Consider the following 17219-nt stretch of genomic DNA (forward strand, 5'->3'; position numbering starts at 1 on the left):
ATGAAAAACTATGCACAACTTCACCTGCAGCCAAATAACCTCACCCATTCTCCATCTGAACTTATGAAACTACATAACTTTTTCATCAGCAGCACAAATCAGGAATTGCCACTACTGTTGACAGTAAAAAAATCTCTCACCTTTCTGTACCTGTCAGTTACCCAGAAACCACTCTTTCATTTCTTTTTTTTTTAGAAGAAAGCAACGCAACAGCATGCCTCTGGCAATGAGAAGACAAGACAAGAAACCACTTGTTTCTTAGTCTCCAGAGATGTTATAAGATTAATTAACAGATGTCTGTAAAGTGTATTGCAATCTTTAGATAGAAGGTTCTCTCTTACTACTATTGATATGACATCAGTATAGCTCCTTCCTTAGACTGTATGTGAACTAAGGCCCTATCAAATTCCCAGCTTTACTCTCCAGCAAATCCATTATGTGAGGAAATGGAAATTTCACAGTCACAGCATTCATTTGCTGCACATTGTTGGGCTACTTGCAGCTGCAGGCTTAAAGCAGATCTACCTTCACAATCAGCCTCTATGCCTGCACACACACACACTTAGATGTATAAACTGAGAAGAGACAGATAAAATACTTATGTGATGCTTAAAGATGTTCTTAGCTGATAAGACTTACTAGATAAACCCAATTATCAAGAATGTGACACCAAAATATTTGTGATTGATAGATTATATTTGTCACAGACTATGTAGAAAGACAAGAAAGTGATTAGGGACTGATTCAAGACACAAAGTGAAATTATCAATTAAATTATAGAGCAGAACTGTCAACATAGCTGAAAATATAACTGAGCTATGAAACTCATTGCCATAGGAAACTGTGAATGCCAAAAATAGAACCGTGACTGGACAAATTCAATGAAGAAAAGACATAGCTGAAAGCACCAGCACAGAACTCCCTAAACTCTGTTTTGCCAGAGACTGGGAAATGAAAGGGGAACGCCCACTTTACTCTTTCAGAAAGAAAAAAAAATCCGGTAAGAATTTACTACTGATCACTGTAAGATACAAAATTTAGCAATATTATTTCCTCCTTCAGTGCTTAATGTTATAACATACTTTTAAGGCTGATTTATTTTACTGTCCTTTCCAAAAAGATGAAGTAACCTGCCTGAAATCACAGCATAAATCAGTGCTGAAAGAAATGTAGATTCTGTAGAGCACATGGATTCTATTCTGTGCCATTTATTCCAAAAAGCTTTAATCAAGCTAGACCTCAACATCAGCATCAAGATGATTTCCAACCTCTCTTCACTTCCCTTCTTTTTCTTACCTCCTCCCCGCTAAACACAAACAAAATGAGTGGAATTTCTAGGTAGTCTTCAAAATAAGAAGGTAGCCTTCAAAAGAAATGAGGGCATAATGAAGGACTCTATTTCACGGGCTGAAATAGTACATTTCTAGAACCATTATTAAGGTTATAAGAAGTGACTGTATATTTCATAAGTTACGTTTGAAGAAATTCATTCTTCATAGACAGATATTATTAAAAAGCTTTGGAGCATATAAAAGAAAGAATGTGAACTTTTGTAAAATTATATTCCATGCACTTCTTACCATTAAGGTTAAAAGCTTGGTTAAGGCCAGTTTGGACTTGACCATATCTCGTGAGAGTTACTTGTTTGCTCACATCATCTTCAAGAACTAGTGTTATAGACTCAATGCAGGCGTGGTCAAAGTTCTAAGTGAAAACAAGTTTCACCGTCAGAAACAGGCAAAGACATTAATATTACCATGGAAAGCAAAAACAAACAAATGGGAAAAAACAGTTGTATAGAAAAGAAATACCAGAACTCTCATCAGGTAAATCAATTGTAAACTATCACTTGAAGCATTAAACAGAGCACCTGAAATCGTATGTAGAACATAATAAAGCATTGTATATGCATGTAAAAGCCAGGACAATGCATTTTAGCTATTATGGCAGTAGTAATAAGTGGACAGGGGGCCCCAAGTACTGATACTGGGTTCAAACAGCCATACTTTCATGGCCACCCTGAGTGCTCCTCATTGTTGGGTTAACCAGTGTTTGAGCAAGAGTGTGACACTGTCTATATCATGCTAGTGCAACTAGAGACCAAATGCAGCAATGCAGCAGAAAGAAACTATTGCACACATGAAGGTGCTTCTCATCTTGAAACTTAGTCATGATCTCTTACTCCAGACCAAAAGGATATAATTTCTCCAGAACTATACTACAATGCTTTATAAATATCTGACTGTCAGGAAATGGTGACTTATAAACTAACTCACACCCATCATTTCAGAGTGCTATCCAGGCAGAATTTGTGAACCTAAGTACAGGAGAAAAGATGACACATAACCAGCTTAAACCAAACATCTTGTGCTCCCCAGGGCCCCTATGTTTTCACCCAGAAACTTTCCAAGGTGCCTAGAGTTGTGCTAAGGGTCATTTCCAGTAGTATCCTTGTCTCTCAGTGGCTACCTAACCAACCATTCCATGCTTGAGGCCCCCCTCAGCACACAGGCAGCTGTGAGTGACAGTCTCAGAGCTCCTTCTCCTGAGACCCTAGGTGACTAATAACAACATTAAATCCAGTCTCACAGATAAGTACTTTTTATAATCACCTCTATTCATAAAGCCTGTTGTTGGATACCTGCCAAAATACTTTCAAACAAATATGTGTCGTGGCTAGTCTCTTGAATAGTTTTCTAAAAGGCATTGTTCCAACAAATTAAATATGCTATAACATAGCAAATAACAATCTAAAGCTACCAAAAAAAAAAATGTCTTGCCTAACTAGCAGCGTATTAAACCTGTTCAGTGCTGCCCGCAAGAGCTTTTCTAAAGCTTAAGACATCTGTTTGTACCATAACCAAAGATGTATATACTTGGTTAATGTGCATAAATTAGTAACTCTTTAGTCTTTATCCCTCTAAAAATGCAGCTGATTTTACAAAGAGCAACACAACACCTAGCAATACAACCACTTACAAAAAATCTGTAAAACTGTTTCAATTTGTATTTTCTGTTAAACATAACCTGATAGTTTACAGTAGAACCTATACAAGATTGCCTGAAATATGGATGGACACGTTTGTTCTGAATGTTCAACAAAAATGTGACTTACCTGTCCACAAGGTGCTTTCTGTAAAGTGATTGTGAATTTATTTTTCCCAGTGCCTTTTACCAAAATGTACTGGCAAATCCCAAGAAAGGTAAAATGACGTCCATCAAATGTTGTGAAATGAGAGCTACCTGTGATGGAGCACTCAGCTTGAGAGAAAAAGGATAAACAAGAATGTTCATTTGCATGAGAATGTATCATTATTCTGTAAATGATGGAAGAGAGATAAATAAGAAACTTTCTCCTTATTTCTAAGCACATAATCCAGGCTGACTTTAATCTATCTAGCAAATACAGCATTTGTAAATAAAATGTTATATACACCCATTTTCATCAGATACCATCTCATATTGCACAGGCTGATGTGCAGCATCTTTTGGTTCTAACTATATGAGATGCCTTGAGTCACGAGTTCTCTGAAATATAAAAGAGTTTTCTCTTTATTACAACTCTGAAGTTTCCTAGAATCTTCTTCCTCATCATCTTTTGGCATGACTGAGTGTGAAAGAGTACAAGCTGCTTTCTCCTTCCTTCTAGGTATTATGGCACTGCTTGTTACCTCAGGCATGAAGAGGCTGCAGGTGTCTGTCCTCAGGGAACATCTACATTCATTTTTCAGTTCAGAGCAGGAGTGCACTGCTGAAACAAGTCTCCAGTGCATCCCCACTTACTGCTCTTTCATTCACACCATAGGCAGTGTCAGAGCACATGAACTAGATTCATTTTGGCTGTAACTAGTGCAGGAGGTGCTCTGCGGAAGCTACACTCCCACTACAAACAGATGTACAGTCCCTAGGACCAGTCCAAAGTAGTCATAATTAACCCCACACGTGCACACACAACACTCACAAGACATATGGAGCAGTTCTGTGTCAACTGCTTTACACTACAGATCCACTCTCTCAAGCCTTTCTTAGTAACTCTTAAGCCTTGTTTATTACTTCATTCAGAGGGTGTTCCTTAATTTGTAAAAAATTGTCTCTTTCACAAGTTTCCTAGTATAATCTTGTCTAAGATACAGAACTATTATGGGAGTTTCACTACCCAGCTACTCCATGTCCCTCTGAATAACCCATTACAGAGACAGGTAATCTTTTAAGATAAGGATGATTATCCAGACATGAACTGCTGTTATAAAGGAGAAAATACAGCACACTGAGCATCAGAATGATGTTTTTCTTATTACTTGCATTACAATTGCACCTAGAAGTGAGGAGATCCTTATACTTGAATAGGTACTGAACAGGCAGAGGAAATAACCAGCCTGACCCAAACAACATAGAGCATAAACAGAGATAGAAAACAAGAGGTGGATGTAACACACTGAGTTAGGGAAGCAAATGGGAAAAGGTAAGATGAGTATGATCAGGCAGTTAATAGCTTCACCCCAGCTGGCCCACTGCTACTCTCAACATCCATCTGCTTAATCTTTCTTCTTAAATTAACATCCCAAGCCCTTGGATCATATTTGATTCTGTTGTCTTCTGAAAAGTTTATCCATTATGTTCACTGAGAAAAGAGTAATGAAATACAGATACCTGGGCAATCATGATCAGTGCAGTTCCAAAGGCCACCAATACAAATACTAAAAAGAAAAATCACAAAACACAGAAATTCAGTGTTCTGATCTTCAGCAAAAAGATCAGCTTTGACATTAATATGCCTTGAACTCATCCTTTCCATAGAATAGATTACATAATTTAGTGGTACACGGGGCTCAGTCTGTAAAACATAGATACTAAGTATTCTTTAAAATGGAAGTGTGACTACAGCGATAAACTAACCATGGGCAGCAGTCACAGAGAGAGGAAACACAGACATGAGGCTTTCACATACCAGTTGCTACATTCTTGTTCAATTTTTGAGCCTACAGGGAAGGCAGTTCCATGATAAATACAAGGACAATTCGACACAGAGATACAAGTTCCATTTTCCATAATGAGACCTATTGGGAGGGAAGTTAATAATGAGATAAAAAATAAATTAACAAACTCCAGATCACTGCTCTTCCCCCATCTGACTCAAACATTCAAATCTGCCAGAAGGTGATCCCACCAGTCTTAACTGGGAACCTGCAAAAAGAGTCACCAAGAGAGTGCAGAGAGCTGTGTGATGAATAGTGAAGCTCTCTCAAAGCAGTTGTCATCCTGAATAGTTGCTTTATGAAAAATGTCTGCCTTAAGCATGTAAAACTGTACAGACTCAAAAATGAAAAGATTCTGAGATCGCATAATCTTTAGTCCTTCTAGAACAGGACTGGTCATAGTCCTTAATTTTTATCAAGTACAGGTTTAGGAAGTTTGTTTTCATGTACAGACCACAAGACACATTCTGTTCAAACAAAACTTCAGTAGACTTTGGAATAATTCAAATAAAGTAGATTAAATCTATGCAATATCTTACTGTAGCAAGTATTAGTGGTGGCTTCAGATTTTAACTGATATTTCATTCTGAGCCACCTTTGTACTCTAAAGAAATGTTTAGAACATAGCAGAAGGAAGAATCACTGTAAGAATAACAACAGCTAGGGCAGAATTTACAATATTTGTATTTTCAGCTTTAACTTTAAGCACAGTCTATTTAGACAACTTTATTATGATGTTGGATATTAGCTTTACACATATTTTTTCACACAAAATTGACAGTACTTACCATCTGGACAGTAACAGCCATCTAAGCAGTGTAGGTTGCTGCCAAGACAATCTTTTTCAAATGTGCAGGTTGGTGGACAACAACTGATACAGTCACGGTGTACAAAGCTGTCTTCACACTTCTCAGCTAATAAAAATACATGGTACATTGAACATTAGTGAAATTTCTCTCTCCATACTGGAGAATGCTTCTCTCCTAAGTAAACAGTTGTGCAGCACTGTAATTATTCAGATCAGGTACAATGGATTGTTTGGAGAGGTTTTAAATGATGAACTGTGGTGAATCTCTCACCAGTATTTAAGTCTTTCTTTGTCAAATTCTTACATCACCCCTCCAAAAAAAGTTATAGTTTCCGTGACAGGGGAACATGTGCTCATGTCTCAGCTAGTTCAAAGTCTTGTGCATGAGACTGAACTGCAGTTGATGGGTGGTGGTGATAACTAGAAGGAGCTGGATTAACTGTATTAATTCTGTTATAGGGCCAGTAGAGGGTGAAAGGTCATCTGGGAAGAGGGGCAACATCAGATCTCCACAGATGTTTGTTCTTTGTCCTAGAATATGATGAGCACACATGATGTTTCAAGCAATCTGTGGAAACATGAATTTTGTATGGATCTAGATCAGATCATAATGGAATTAAAATACTCCTCTAGCAAGTCATTGACTTCATTGTTTGCTAGCAATAGTGAAGCTGGCTGATCTACTTCAGTAACAGTTTTGAGTCCTGTAGTGACAAATGTCAAGATGGAATTATTTGAAATGAATACATGAAGTATCTCAAAGGTCATATTGTATGCTTTATTAAAGAGTCTTACTACAGGCAGGAAAGTCATCCCTCCAGTCCCGCACTGGGGACCCAGCGTGAGAGCATGCTCTAGCGTACTCTGTCACTGCCCTGCAGTATGTTTCATCATCATCCACTCTGAAATGATAAAACAAGACAGTAGTCAAGGAACTCAAATCCCATCTACAAATCTCTGCCAAGGGACACTGCACAGGATACTTCACACATAGCTGAAGTCATAATGGCACACAGTGAAAATATTATGAAAAGGAATGAGCTATACTGAATAAGCTGTTGTGCTTCTATCATTTGATCTCACAAAAAGTTACTACATTTTAATTTACCACAATAAACAATATCACTAATTTATTACAAAAAAGATAAATGCTGCTTGTGGTGAAAGAGAAACATGACCTTGTCTTGAAGACAATGGACAACTCAACAGTCTCAAGATCCACGTCTCAGGCCCTCTCCCTCGTGCATGACATGGAGAGTCTGACTTACACTGATAAAAAAGACATTCTGGTCCAAGTAACAAGTTCAAGTTTCCAGTTGCCTATCAGCCCTTGAACTTAGGTGAGAAGAACCCTGTTGGTGTAATTCTGACCTTGTGCTGAAGTGCCCAGAGCCAGAAGTATTATTCTCTGAAAACTGTAGACAGGCTCAGGGATTTACAGCATGACCTTGGTCAAAGGCATTATCTCTGCCTTAGTCTATACAGAAGAACCTGTACAGTGCACTTTTGACAGGATCAAGTAAAGAGACATTCATCAGTGTTTAGGTAAGCTCAAATTTTATTCAGGTGTAAGTCACATAAGGCGAGATACCACCAACCTTTTGTTACTGTGAAAGTTCAACAACTCCCATCACTCACTGTGGAGGACTTGATGCCAAAATGAACTGGTCATAATGTGACGTTTCTATTATAAGAATGACTGTGACAGATCATCTGAGTTTGTCTTTCAGCACACAAGATCATACTTCCAAAATTAATGGTCTTAAGAATGTATTATATTGTGTTCGTATTCTGCTTTCAACACATCTGTTATCAAATCAGACACCACCATACTCTTTGTTACATTGATCAGAATCTCTCCAGCTCTCCTTATCTAATCCAATTAAATGGGTCTTAATAGAAAGAATAGTTGGCCCCACAACAAACTTCATAAACTGACACTAAGCCACAAGAAGAGAGGTCTCTTTTATAAACAAAATAAGCCTAAATTAATGAGGTTCTGACACACAGAAACTTCCTTCAAGGTTTTTAATGTTCACACCATTCACATCAACACATACGCATGTTGACAAAAATCAAATCCACCTTCACACCATGACACTGATGCAATATTGCATTTGAAAATTTGCTTTTCACTCTTCTTCCTTTACTGAGAAAAAGTCACAATAAACTCCTGATTTACAAAGAGACCACACAGAGGCAACTCATCTCTTCTCTGAGTGAAATCAATGTACAGATCATAAACTTCAAGAAGCACACTTTGAAGATTTGCCTACAAACACAAATTCTTCCATCTTGACTTTATGGTAAAGCAGAAAACTAAAAATTCATCCAAAATGAACTAATGGGTTGTAATGGGTTATACTGAGTGATTCTTACTTTTAGTCTTGTGATCCTTTCTGTATATTTTTGATTAAATTGATGATACTCTGAGAAGGCCATAATAGTATCTAGTAAAAATCCTGCCATTTATGACAATTACCTCTTAATTTAAAAACCCTGCTACAAAAGAAATGGTACACTGCTCAGTTATCTATTCAGTTATACTCTGGAACACCAGCTTAACTTGAATGACAAGAACTAAACAGGAGTCTGGAGTGCTAAGGGAAAAACACCAGGTTGCATATAATGCCAGCAGCTGAACTCCCACCAAAGACAATGAGAGTTTAATTTCTTTTGACAACTCTGAATTTACATAAATAAAACTACTTTGAAAAATTCTACTAATTTGAACCATAGTGGTTGCTTATAGAAACAGTCAAACTGTGTCAGACAAATGGTCCAGCTCCTCCAGTATCATTGATATTTCCCTCCAGTATCATCTCCACATATTTTTAATTCAAGACCTCCAGGTAAAGGTTTTAGATTTTTTGTGACTAGCAGCTCCTCTTTTGTCATTAATGATCCTCCATGGATTTCTTTTTCCATGTGTTTGTCTAGTATTTCCTTGAATCCATGCAAACCTTTAGCAATCAAAATATCCCTTGGCAGGCAGGTTCTGTGCCCTTTGTTTCTACACTAAATCACCCACTGAGAAACCCCATCTCTTTTGCTTTGAACTTGGTTCCTCTTAACTTCCCTCAATGCTGCTCAGTTCTGGTATCAAACAAAAGAGTGAACATTCACTTCATGCGTCAAAAATAAATACACAAGAACTCCAGTCTTACCTGCAAAGATCATTCATACAGCTAGAAATATAAGAATATGGATCTATGCTTTCATGACAGCTGAGAAAAGGAAACTGTAGGAATATTTGGCACTTGAAGAATATATCCTGCACATTAAGGAGAATTGGTAAACGACAGTTAGCAAACACTTTCTGAACAAGCATAATTCTTTTTAGCTTTGTTTCCCTAATCTAGGGTCCTTTATATCCCCGTTAAAATTTGAGAATCTCACAGTCTCAATTTATTATTATGTCTCCTTTATTATTCTTCCTAAAATTTGTCCTCTCTGCCTAGGCTGGCTTGATTGCATGCTGCTCCTAAACCAGCTGGGAAGAAAGTGTGTGAAATGACAAAAAAAGCATTTTGTGTCAGTGCAGAAGCTGAGTATGTTACTTCTGCAGTATTTCACAATTTCCGAAATAATGAGGTGTAAAATGCCAGGACTGGAAACTGAACCCAAGTTTAATGCAGCAATGAAAAGCTCTGCCAGCAGACCTGTGCCACCTGGCACATCCTATCTGAGCCTTTGTACTTTTAAGCTAAAAATCTGAAGACCTTCAGACATTCCCTAGCAACGGTCCTGATCTGAATCTTCCATTTCTCAAAGCCTCAGTGCATTTAAGGCTTTTTTCAACATGGTGTATATAGCTAGATTCTTGAACCATCACTAGGCAGTGAAGATTAAGAAGATATATATTTATATATATATAAAAAAACATGATTAATTTACCTCAGTGGATTCTGCATCAGCTGAGCAAGGACTGGAAAAATCTGAGGCAGTAGGTACACAAGCTACGTCATCTGATGTTTGCACAGCCCAGCTATTGGCAAATTCAGCAATGTCTTCTGTATATTCACCTACTGCATGAAAACATTGCAAGTGCATCCAGGAAAAAAAATTGTCAACACAAACACAAAAGGCAGCTTGGAAATTTCTTGTAGTTTTTCAATGTGTTCATTACCCGTTACAAGATATGCTCAGAGTACAGGTGGTAATGTTATTTTTTCTTTTTTAATTTCAGGTAGTGTTTTATACTACATTTAAAAAAAAAAAAAAGATTAAAAAATATATAACAAGGTGTTGGTTGGGGTTTTTAAAGTGCAATCACTGACAATTTTATAACAAATATACAAATAAGGACAAGCGTAATGCATTAAATACTTAAGAAAAAATACATTTCTTTAAAACAATTTAAGGCTTTCATCATGTTTCACAAAGGTCAGTTAGCACTATTATCTCCCTTCTTTTCCTTTGTTGCAGAAAAGCCCTACAACAAACACACCACTACGTGCCCAGCTCTACTCACAGCATGGGCATGGGAGAATTAATGAACAAGATACATGGCTGGAAGTCATGGCAACAGGCTGAGGAAGATACATGAACATACAAGAAGGTTGGCAGTAAGGAAACAGAGCCAAATTTCCATATTTTTGCATCAAGAAATAAATATTACATTTTCTTTAAGTATTTTAAAAAGCGTATACTGCCTCCACTCTGAAGAACCTTACAGTAATTGGTATCTATGCTACGGTTAGCTGTTTCTATGTTTGTTTAGGAAATACAGTATTGAAATGAAACCGGCTACAGTTTTTTTCAGAGCTGTACTATCCAAAACTTAATGTAACTCCTTCTAGCACAGAATGTACAACGTTTGACACTCTGCAGAGTGGAAAACTCCAAAGCATGCTAATCAGGTATTTGTACTTGGATCTCCACAAATAAACAAAGATAAGATCCTAACCACCAGTCAATTTTACTGAAGAGCCAGGGAGACTTAAAATATTTCTCTTTCTGACAGAATAGTTCTTTACGCAGAAAACCCTTCCCAAACAAAAAGCTGGGTTTTGATCTAGAGGTAAACCTGTTGACATAATTCTGCTTCTGCAAAAACATTAAAAATATTTTATTTACATTTTGACATGGGTTGAAAAAAATTTCTAAGTCCTCAAAAAATGCCACAAAATAAAATCACTGTCCTTGAAACAGTTCTACACACAGATACAGCCTTGTATATTAAAGCAATACAAAGATGCCATTAAAGATGAAGATAAGAAAACAGAAAAGGAGGTTGTTTCTAAACTGTGCTTTGTAATGGAGTATTACATGCCTCTCAGCAACTTATTTATTTGGGTCATTGCAAATAGAGAGCATTCAGATTCCATAAGATTCAGGATAGATGTAAGAGCTTCCCTTACACTACTGGGGGAAGTAGTTTAGCTGGGGAAGATAAATCATCATCCCAAATGATTTATAAGATTTGGAAAAACTTAGAAAAATGTTGCAGTTTTGAAGCAATTTGAATTAGCAGTCTATTCTTATGAAGATAGCAGAGCTTCATGCTTTGTATTTGCACTGAGTCAAGGAAACTGGTTCAAGGTTAAAAGGATTCATAGCACTCTTGATTGTACACTACAATGATACTATCATTTCTGATAAAGAAAAATGCTAGAAGAAATGCTAGAAGAGTTGGAAGTCTTTTATAACAGATAATATATTTAAAGATACTGAAATTACTGGTTTTTAGAGATCATGTGAATTCACTATCCCCTCCAAATTCCATTTTTCTCCATTTTTACAGATCACCAGTTTTAACTAATTATTAAACATACCATACTCTGGTATGCAGTTGATGCATGAAGCGGGGAAATTACTGCTCTCATGACAGAAGAGATATGAAAAATTTATGATTTTTAAAGACTATACAAAGATAGGTACACTTCATCTTCCTTCACTTAGAAAGTCAAAAAGCTCCACTATTGACCATAAAAAATGGGGAAAAACAGAGGAGGGGGGGAAAAGTTACAGTGAGATAACTTTTGTGATTTAAGAATATGCAGGGCCTTGGGACTAGGTTCTGTCAGCAATTAATGGTAACAGTAAAACAGTCCTATCTTTGTTTTTATCAGAGACTGAGAAAAATATTCATCATATTCTCAAGCTTGTTCTTTTTTATTTTTTTCACACTAGCTGCAAGTAGGACAAAAGTCCCTATAAAGTATTCCCTGCATAGACTACAGAATCTTCTACCAGCTTAGCAAGTCATCTCTGCCTCAGATGCAGCATTGGGCAGTTCCTCATCCTACAGGGTAGCTGGAGGCCCATAATACACAGTACCAACAAAGAGATACAAGGACCCTGGAAACAGCTTTGAATTTTACATATTTCAGCTATCATTTTTATGATGCTCATATAAACGAAGGACTCGAGATGGTGCTTTTTCCAAATATTAATATTTTGGCCCTTCTCCCTTCTCCCTCCATCTTTAAACAGAGAAAAAAACCACAAGCATTTGTTTATTTATTTATTATTTGAAGGCACTTTCATCAGCTAAGATAAACATACCCCAAGTGCTTTGCTGAGCAAGAAAAGGCTTAAACATACATATAGATAATTTCTTGAACTAGGAACTTTTCCCTTAGCATTTTTAATGATGAGAAAGAATAGAGCAGATATTCTATTTTCTACTGAAATAAATGAAACAGGACTCTGCCTTTTTACAGTATTATATTTAAAGTGAATATAGAAGTTGTTCACACAAGGTAAGTGTGTATTTCCAAGTTATTTACTTACTATTTTGTAGTATCAGGTCATCATATTTATTGCCATTAAAATTTCCACAGAGGCCACAAGGTTTTCCCTTATGATCTTCTGTCAGCTTAATATAAATGCCAGAGTTTCCATCCCAAGCAAGAGAAAATCCAAAAGTAGTCTTCACCAGAATATAATCAGCCAGTCTCTCAAGGAAAGCATTTCCAACTGTCTGAGGCAACATTAATCTGGAAAAATAAACAGCCTGCTTCAAAGATCTCAGATGAGATGAGGTTAGTGCTAGAAAAATACCACATAGAACATCATCTTCTAAGCCCCTTTTCCCAGGTGTATACAGACAGTTCCATTCAAGAATTCATCATGTTTTTACTATCTTTTCTTCTGTTTAATTCTCTATATTGACTATCAAATATGAATGCTTTTCTGCTCTATAGACCTATCAGTTGTACCAGTTATAAGCCTGACATAATAATGAATCTTCATTTTCAAAGCTCAGCAGGAGCATGTTGAGGAATACGTGACTTCACGAGCATTGCACAAGGAGCTATGTGACACTATGACTGCCAGCAGCCCTTCTGGGCACAGAGTCATCATTGGGTCACCATTGCAAATGGAGGAACTTACAGTACAGAAAATACCATTGACTGAAATACTGTATATCTTCCTCCTTTGGCCAAAGACCACTGGACAATAATATTCCAGCACAGATCTAATTCTAATCTTCCAAAGTTGCTTCTGTTGGGATGAACAGTATCACTGTAGCTATCCATCTCAGATGTTAATGGCTGTACCATTACATCAAAGGGGATGGCAAGAACACCTTTAACAACTCTTTGAAACTTTCTGTAAACCAGTAAAACATACTTATGATAGCCTTGAACTCCTCTTTTCATTTTTTTAAAAAAGCTGGTAAATTTTGGGGGTTGATGTACCTCAGAGATGTTTTGTGGAGTTTTTGCCCCAAAGGGGCAAAGGGGACTTAAGATCTTTTATTCAACCAGTTCAGACTTGTCTAGAAGAAGATTATGTCTTACATTAAGTATAGCTACCAGAAATAAATGATGACTGCCTTGTTCAAAATGGTATCAGGATGCACCAAGGATTAGCTAGCACTGTGTGATGCAGACTTTGTCTATACAAAGTAGGGATGGGTAATTGTTAAGTTACAGCTAAGAGGTTGAACACATGGTTCATGTGTGGAGTGTATGCTATCCTCACTCGGGTATTACATCAGCGCCATTACATTTGCTCACACTAGAGCTCTATCAGCCTCAATAAAAAACAGCAAGGGATCAATAAGGATATACATCAAATTATTTTCCCTGGCTGGTGTAAAAAGAATCAATTTCCCAAACTCCACACTATGTTTTTGCAGTAAAATGTTAAAACCCATCATTAGAACACTTACCTGATTCCATCTTTTCTTACTTCATGTCCTGAAATAATTATTTCTTCTCGGTTTAAAAAAAATAAGCTAACAGACCTCTGACAAGTATATACTGAACCGTAACAGTGAGGACTGTTATGAACCTTAGAGGGGAAAAACATACACACAATAAGAATAAATGTTTGTTCTCAATAATTTCATGCAATTTTTCATAAACTCATATATGATATTTTACAGTTCCATGCACCAATCACTGAAAGAGCTTTACAAATAAATACGTAGAATATTAAAAAGTCACAATTACAAAGATATGAAAAACTAGAAGTTCACGCTACCTGGTACTACTGAGAAATACGGCAATTGTTCAATAGCACAAGCATCACAAGACAGTCATTTAAATACTGGATGAAATACTCAGGTATTTTATGTAGATGAACTTGAGAAACACTGTAGTGAGCTAGCTTATAACTGCCAACATAGGAGCTTGTTATTTGCACTGAGGAGACACCCCTATTGCTCTGTTTCTAGAGGTCTGATCTATAAGAGGGGACTACAAACCAGTACAAAATCTCAGCATAATACTAGCATTCTCCATGCCAGCTGAGACTGGCACCAGTTGAACTACAACATGTCTTCTTGAAGGATTTGTTGAGATTTTGGAGTGCTCCCACAGATTACTGCAAGCATCTAATGTACGTGGATCTGTTAAAACCCGTTGTACACTGGCTTTTCAGCCCTGCTAATGGAGAAGGGCAGGCTTTTCTGAAATCTGCCATTATATATATATATATATATATGAGAGCCCTGGTTTGAATCGTACATCAGCTTCTCTAGTTTGAACACAGCAATGGAAATACAAGTTTCAGTCAGCCAGAGAGAGATTTGCAAAACTATGTGTCTCAGATATTGGCAATGTGTGACTTTCATGACTGTCCACTACTAGAGAGAGGTCTTAAACAGACCTTAAATGCATGCTTCCAAAAGTGAAAACCATGCAATTCCTATCTCAGCATGTCTACAGTTTTATGGCATTGAAGTAGATCTCGCATAAAAAAATCCACAATCAGACACTGGAACAGGCCTGATAAGCCAGCACTCTTCCTTTTTATAGCGTGGCAAAAAGGAGGCTCCCCCTGAAGTCAGACCTCCTTTGTATTCCCAGCCTTCGGCATGGCAGAGCACAACTCCTGCAGGAAGTTCCTTGTCCCCAGAGACCACACAGCTTTCGTTGGCCAGGGCGTACCCCCAGGACTTGAAAATTGTGGGTTCAGGTTTACCCTGACTGATGATAGGGATATAAGTCTCCAACTTTCTGTGCATATGCTGTAACCAATTAACTACTACAAAATTTTGAATTACGTTGTCTAGCCTAAGTGAGTTTTAAGCACATACATACTCCAAGGCCTTGAGCAAAACTTCAACATCTTTCATTAATCTCAGTGAGGCTGAGCCACACAAACCTGTGGGATGCCCTAGACTACAATGTTTCAAAAGCCTGTGAGCTGATTTTAGACACCACTGAGGAGAGAGGGGAATGTGTTGTGAATCTTAGGTATCTATTACCTAAATTATAATGTAGACAGAGTTTAGATACCTCATATATGACTCCTATGCCTGTGCGTGTCACCGTTCTCTGAGAAGGATGGGAGTTGCATTACCAGTTTACTTGACAGTGCTGTGAAGCTGAATAGATTAGTAATTGGGAAACATTTTGCCAAGGTAGTAATAGAGGCTGTAAAAGTAACTAGAGCTATCGCTCTTGTAGAAAAGATTGGTTGGTAAACACATACAGTGCTAACACATGCTTGAATTCATCTTCCTAAACTGACACTTAATCGTGGAAGTAAAAACTAGTTACTGTTTGAGTAAAATAAACCAAACCAGGAAAAGCATTAGAGTTTTTACATGTATAAAGATAATCATAATTAAAGACATCTTAACTGTTACTAGTATTGACAGATGGTTTCTATGTAAACCTGGCCCAAGACAGAAACACAATCAAGGAAAATCAAAATAATTCTTGTGTTTTCTTCTCCTCTAGAGAGGTGGATTGCTAAAGCCAAAAGACATAATGTGAGGATTTGGCAAGTTTCTTGGCTCTCCATTGCCCAGCCTGTAGTGACTGCAGTGCTTCAACATTAATTATGACTTTTCTGAGTAAACACTTCCAGTTTTTAGCAAAACATGACATTTGTTCCAGCAATTGAATGGTAGTTTATCTCTTTCCAGAATAACTGGAATCCACTGAAATATGGATTCTAGATTTTAATATAATCTTGAGCTTTGCTACAGCATTTTCTGAAAACTCCTAAAAGGTCATAGCTGCACACAGAATCCAAAGAATTAAAATGAAATCATGGAAGGCAGATGTAACAGCATCTGTCTGTAACCTGAGTGAATAGAAACGGCAGTTTTAATGTCAGATTTATCTTCACTAGATGTTATTATCTGCTGGGAGAGGAGGTCATGTGATTATAAATGAAAACTAGTCCTTGGAGCAGAAATCAACATCTAGGTCTACCCTTGCCCGTGTGAGCACTGTGACCACCAGGGCTCAGAATTAGGACGCCTCTTGTCCCTTCTCTCCTGCCCAATCAGCACCAAATCCCAACCATTGTGTAAAAAGTAACAAAATGAACTCATGTCCTTTCCCCACAATAACTAACAGCCTGATAAATAGGGCATCTTCCTTCAAAGAAGGTATAAATTTGAACTCTCCATGACCCAAAGTCATTAACCATGGATACTCAGCAATTTGAGGAAATTACTAAAAAGAGTGCCTCCCATACATAGGTCGAGATTAAGATGTTTGAGCTGTTAATCTTCTCTGCATGATGTAGTGGTAATCCAAAATTAGAATGCAAATCCCCAGAGGGGACAGTTTTCTGTGGGCCGGGGAGGCAGCTCTCCAAAGTGTGATGGCTGTGAATTGGGGCCCAGTTCGCTTGGGTGCCCAGATATTCAAGCAGGTGATACCTGTTTGCACTTTACTCAGCAACTCAGGTTTTTTAACAGTCTGACAGCTAAAGTTTGTTGAAGTTTCCAAGGTCTACTTTAAGACCCACTTTTGGTCCCAGAAAGGAGAGATCAGAAATCCTTGTTAGGATAGGGGGAGTAAGAAATTCTATTTCTAATATACTGACTCTGTTGATTATCATTTCATTGGTGTTTTGAGTCACTGCACATACGCTTAGACATTTTCCAGCAGCATAGTTTTATATTTAAGTAAGCAATGCAACAGTTTGACCCATTTATTGTCTCTCTACTTATTTTACTTATGGTGAAAAATAAATCCTGTAATACAGCAATAGTCAGTGTGCTATTTCTAGTG

General features: G+C 37.4%; 1 protein-coding gene across 1 annotated transcript in view; it reads right to left on the reverse strand.

The window, feature by feature from the left end:
* The window catches only part of OTOGL (otogelin like), a 102002-nt gene that overhangs the window by 77740 nt on the left and 7043 nt on the right, over positions 1 to 17219 (reverse strand). The window contains exons 7-16 of the mRNA XM_074825887.1: positions 13910 to 14031; positions 12523 to 12728; positions 9682 to 9809; positions 8952 to 9058; positions 6580 to 6686; positions 5765 to 5890; positions 4949 to 5057; positions 4651 to 4697; positions 3116 to 3261; positions 1581 to 1704 (exon numbers count right to left, since the gene is read on the reverse strand). Of these exons, the coding sequence (XP_074681988.1) occupies positions 1581 to 1704; positions 3116 to 3261; positions 4651 to 4697; positions 4949 to 5057; positions 5765 to 5890; positions 6580 to 6686; positions 8952 to 9058; positions 9682 to 9809; positions 12523 to 12728; positions 13910 to 14031 (1222 nt within the window). The remainder of the gene's footprint in view (positions 1 to 1580; positions 1705 to 3115; positions 3262 to 4650; positions 4698 to 4948; positions 5058 to 5764; positions 5891 to 6579; positions 6687 to 8951; positions 9059 to 9681; positions 9810 to 12522; positions 12729 to 13909; positions 14032 to 17219) is intronic.

This window comes from Strix aluco, chromosome 5 (genome assembly GCF_031877795.1).
Source record: "Strix aluco isolate bStrAlu1 chromosome 5, bStrAlu1.hap1, whole genome shotgun sequence".
In the NCBI taxonomy this organism is placed as follows: domain Eukaryota; kingdom Metazoa; phylum Chordata; class Aves; order Strigiformes; family Strigidae; genus Strix; species Strix aluco.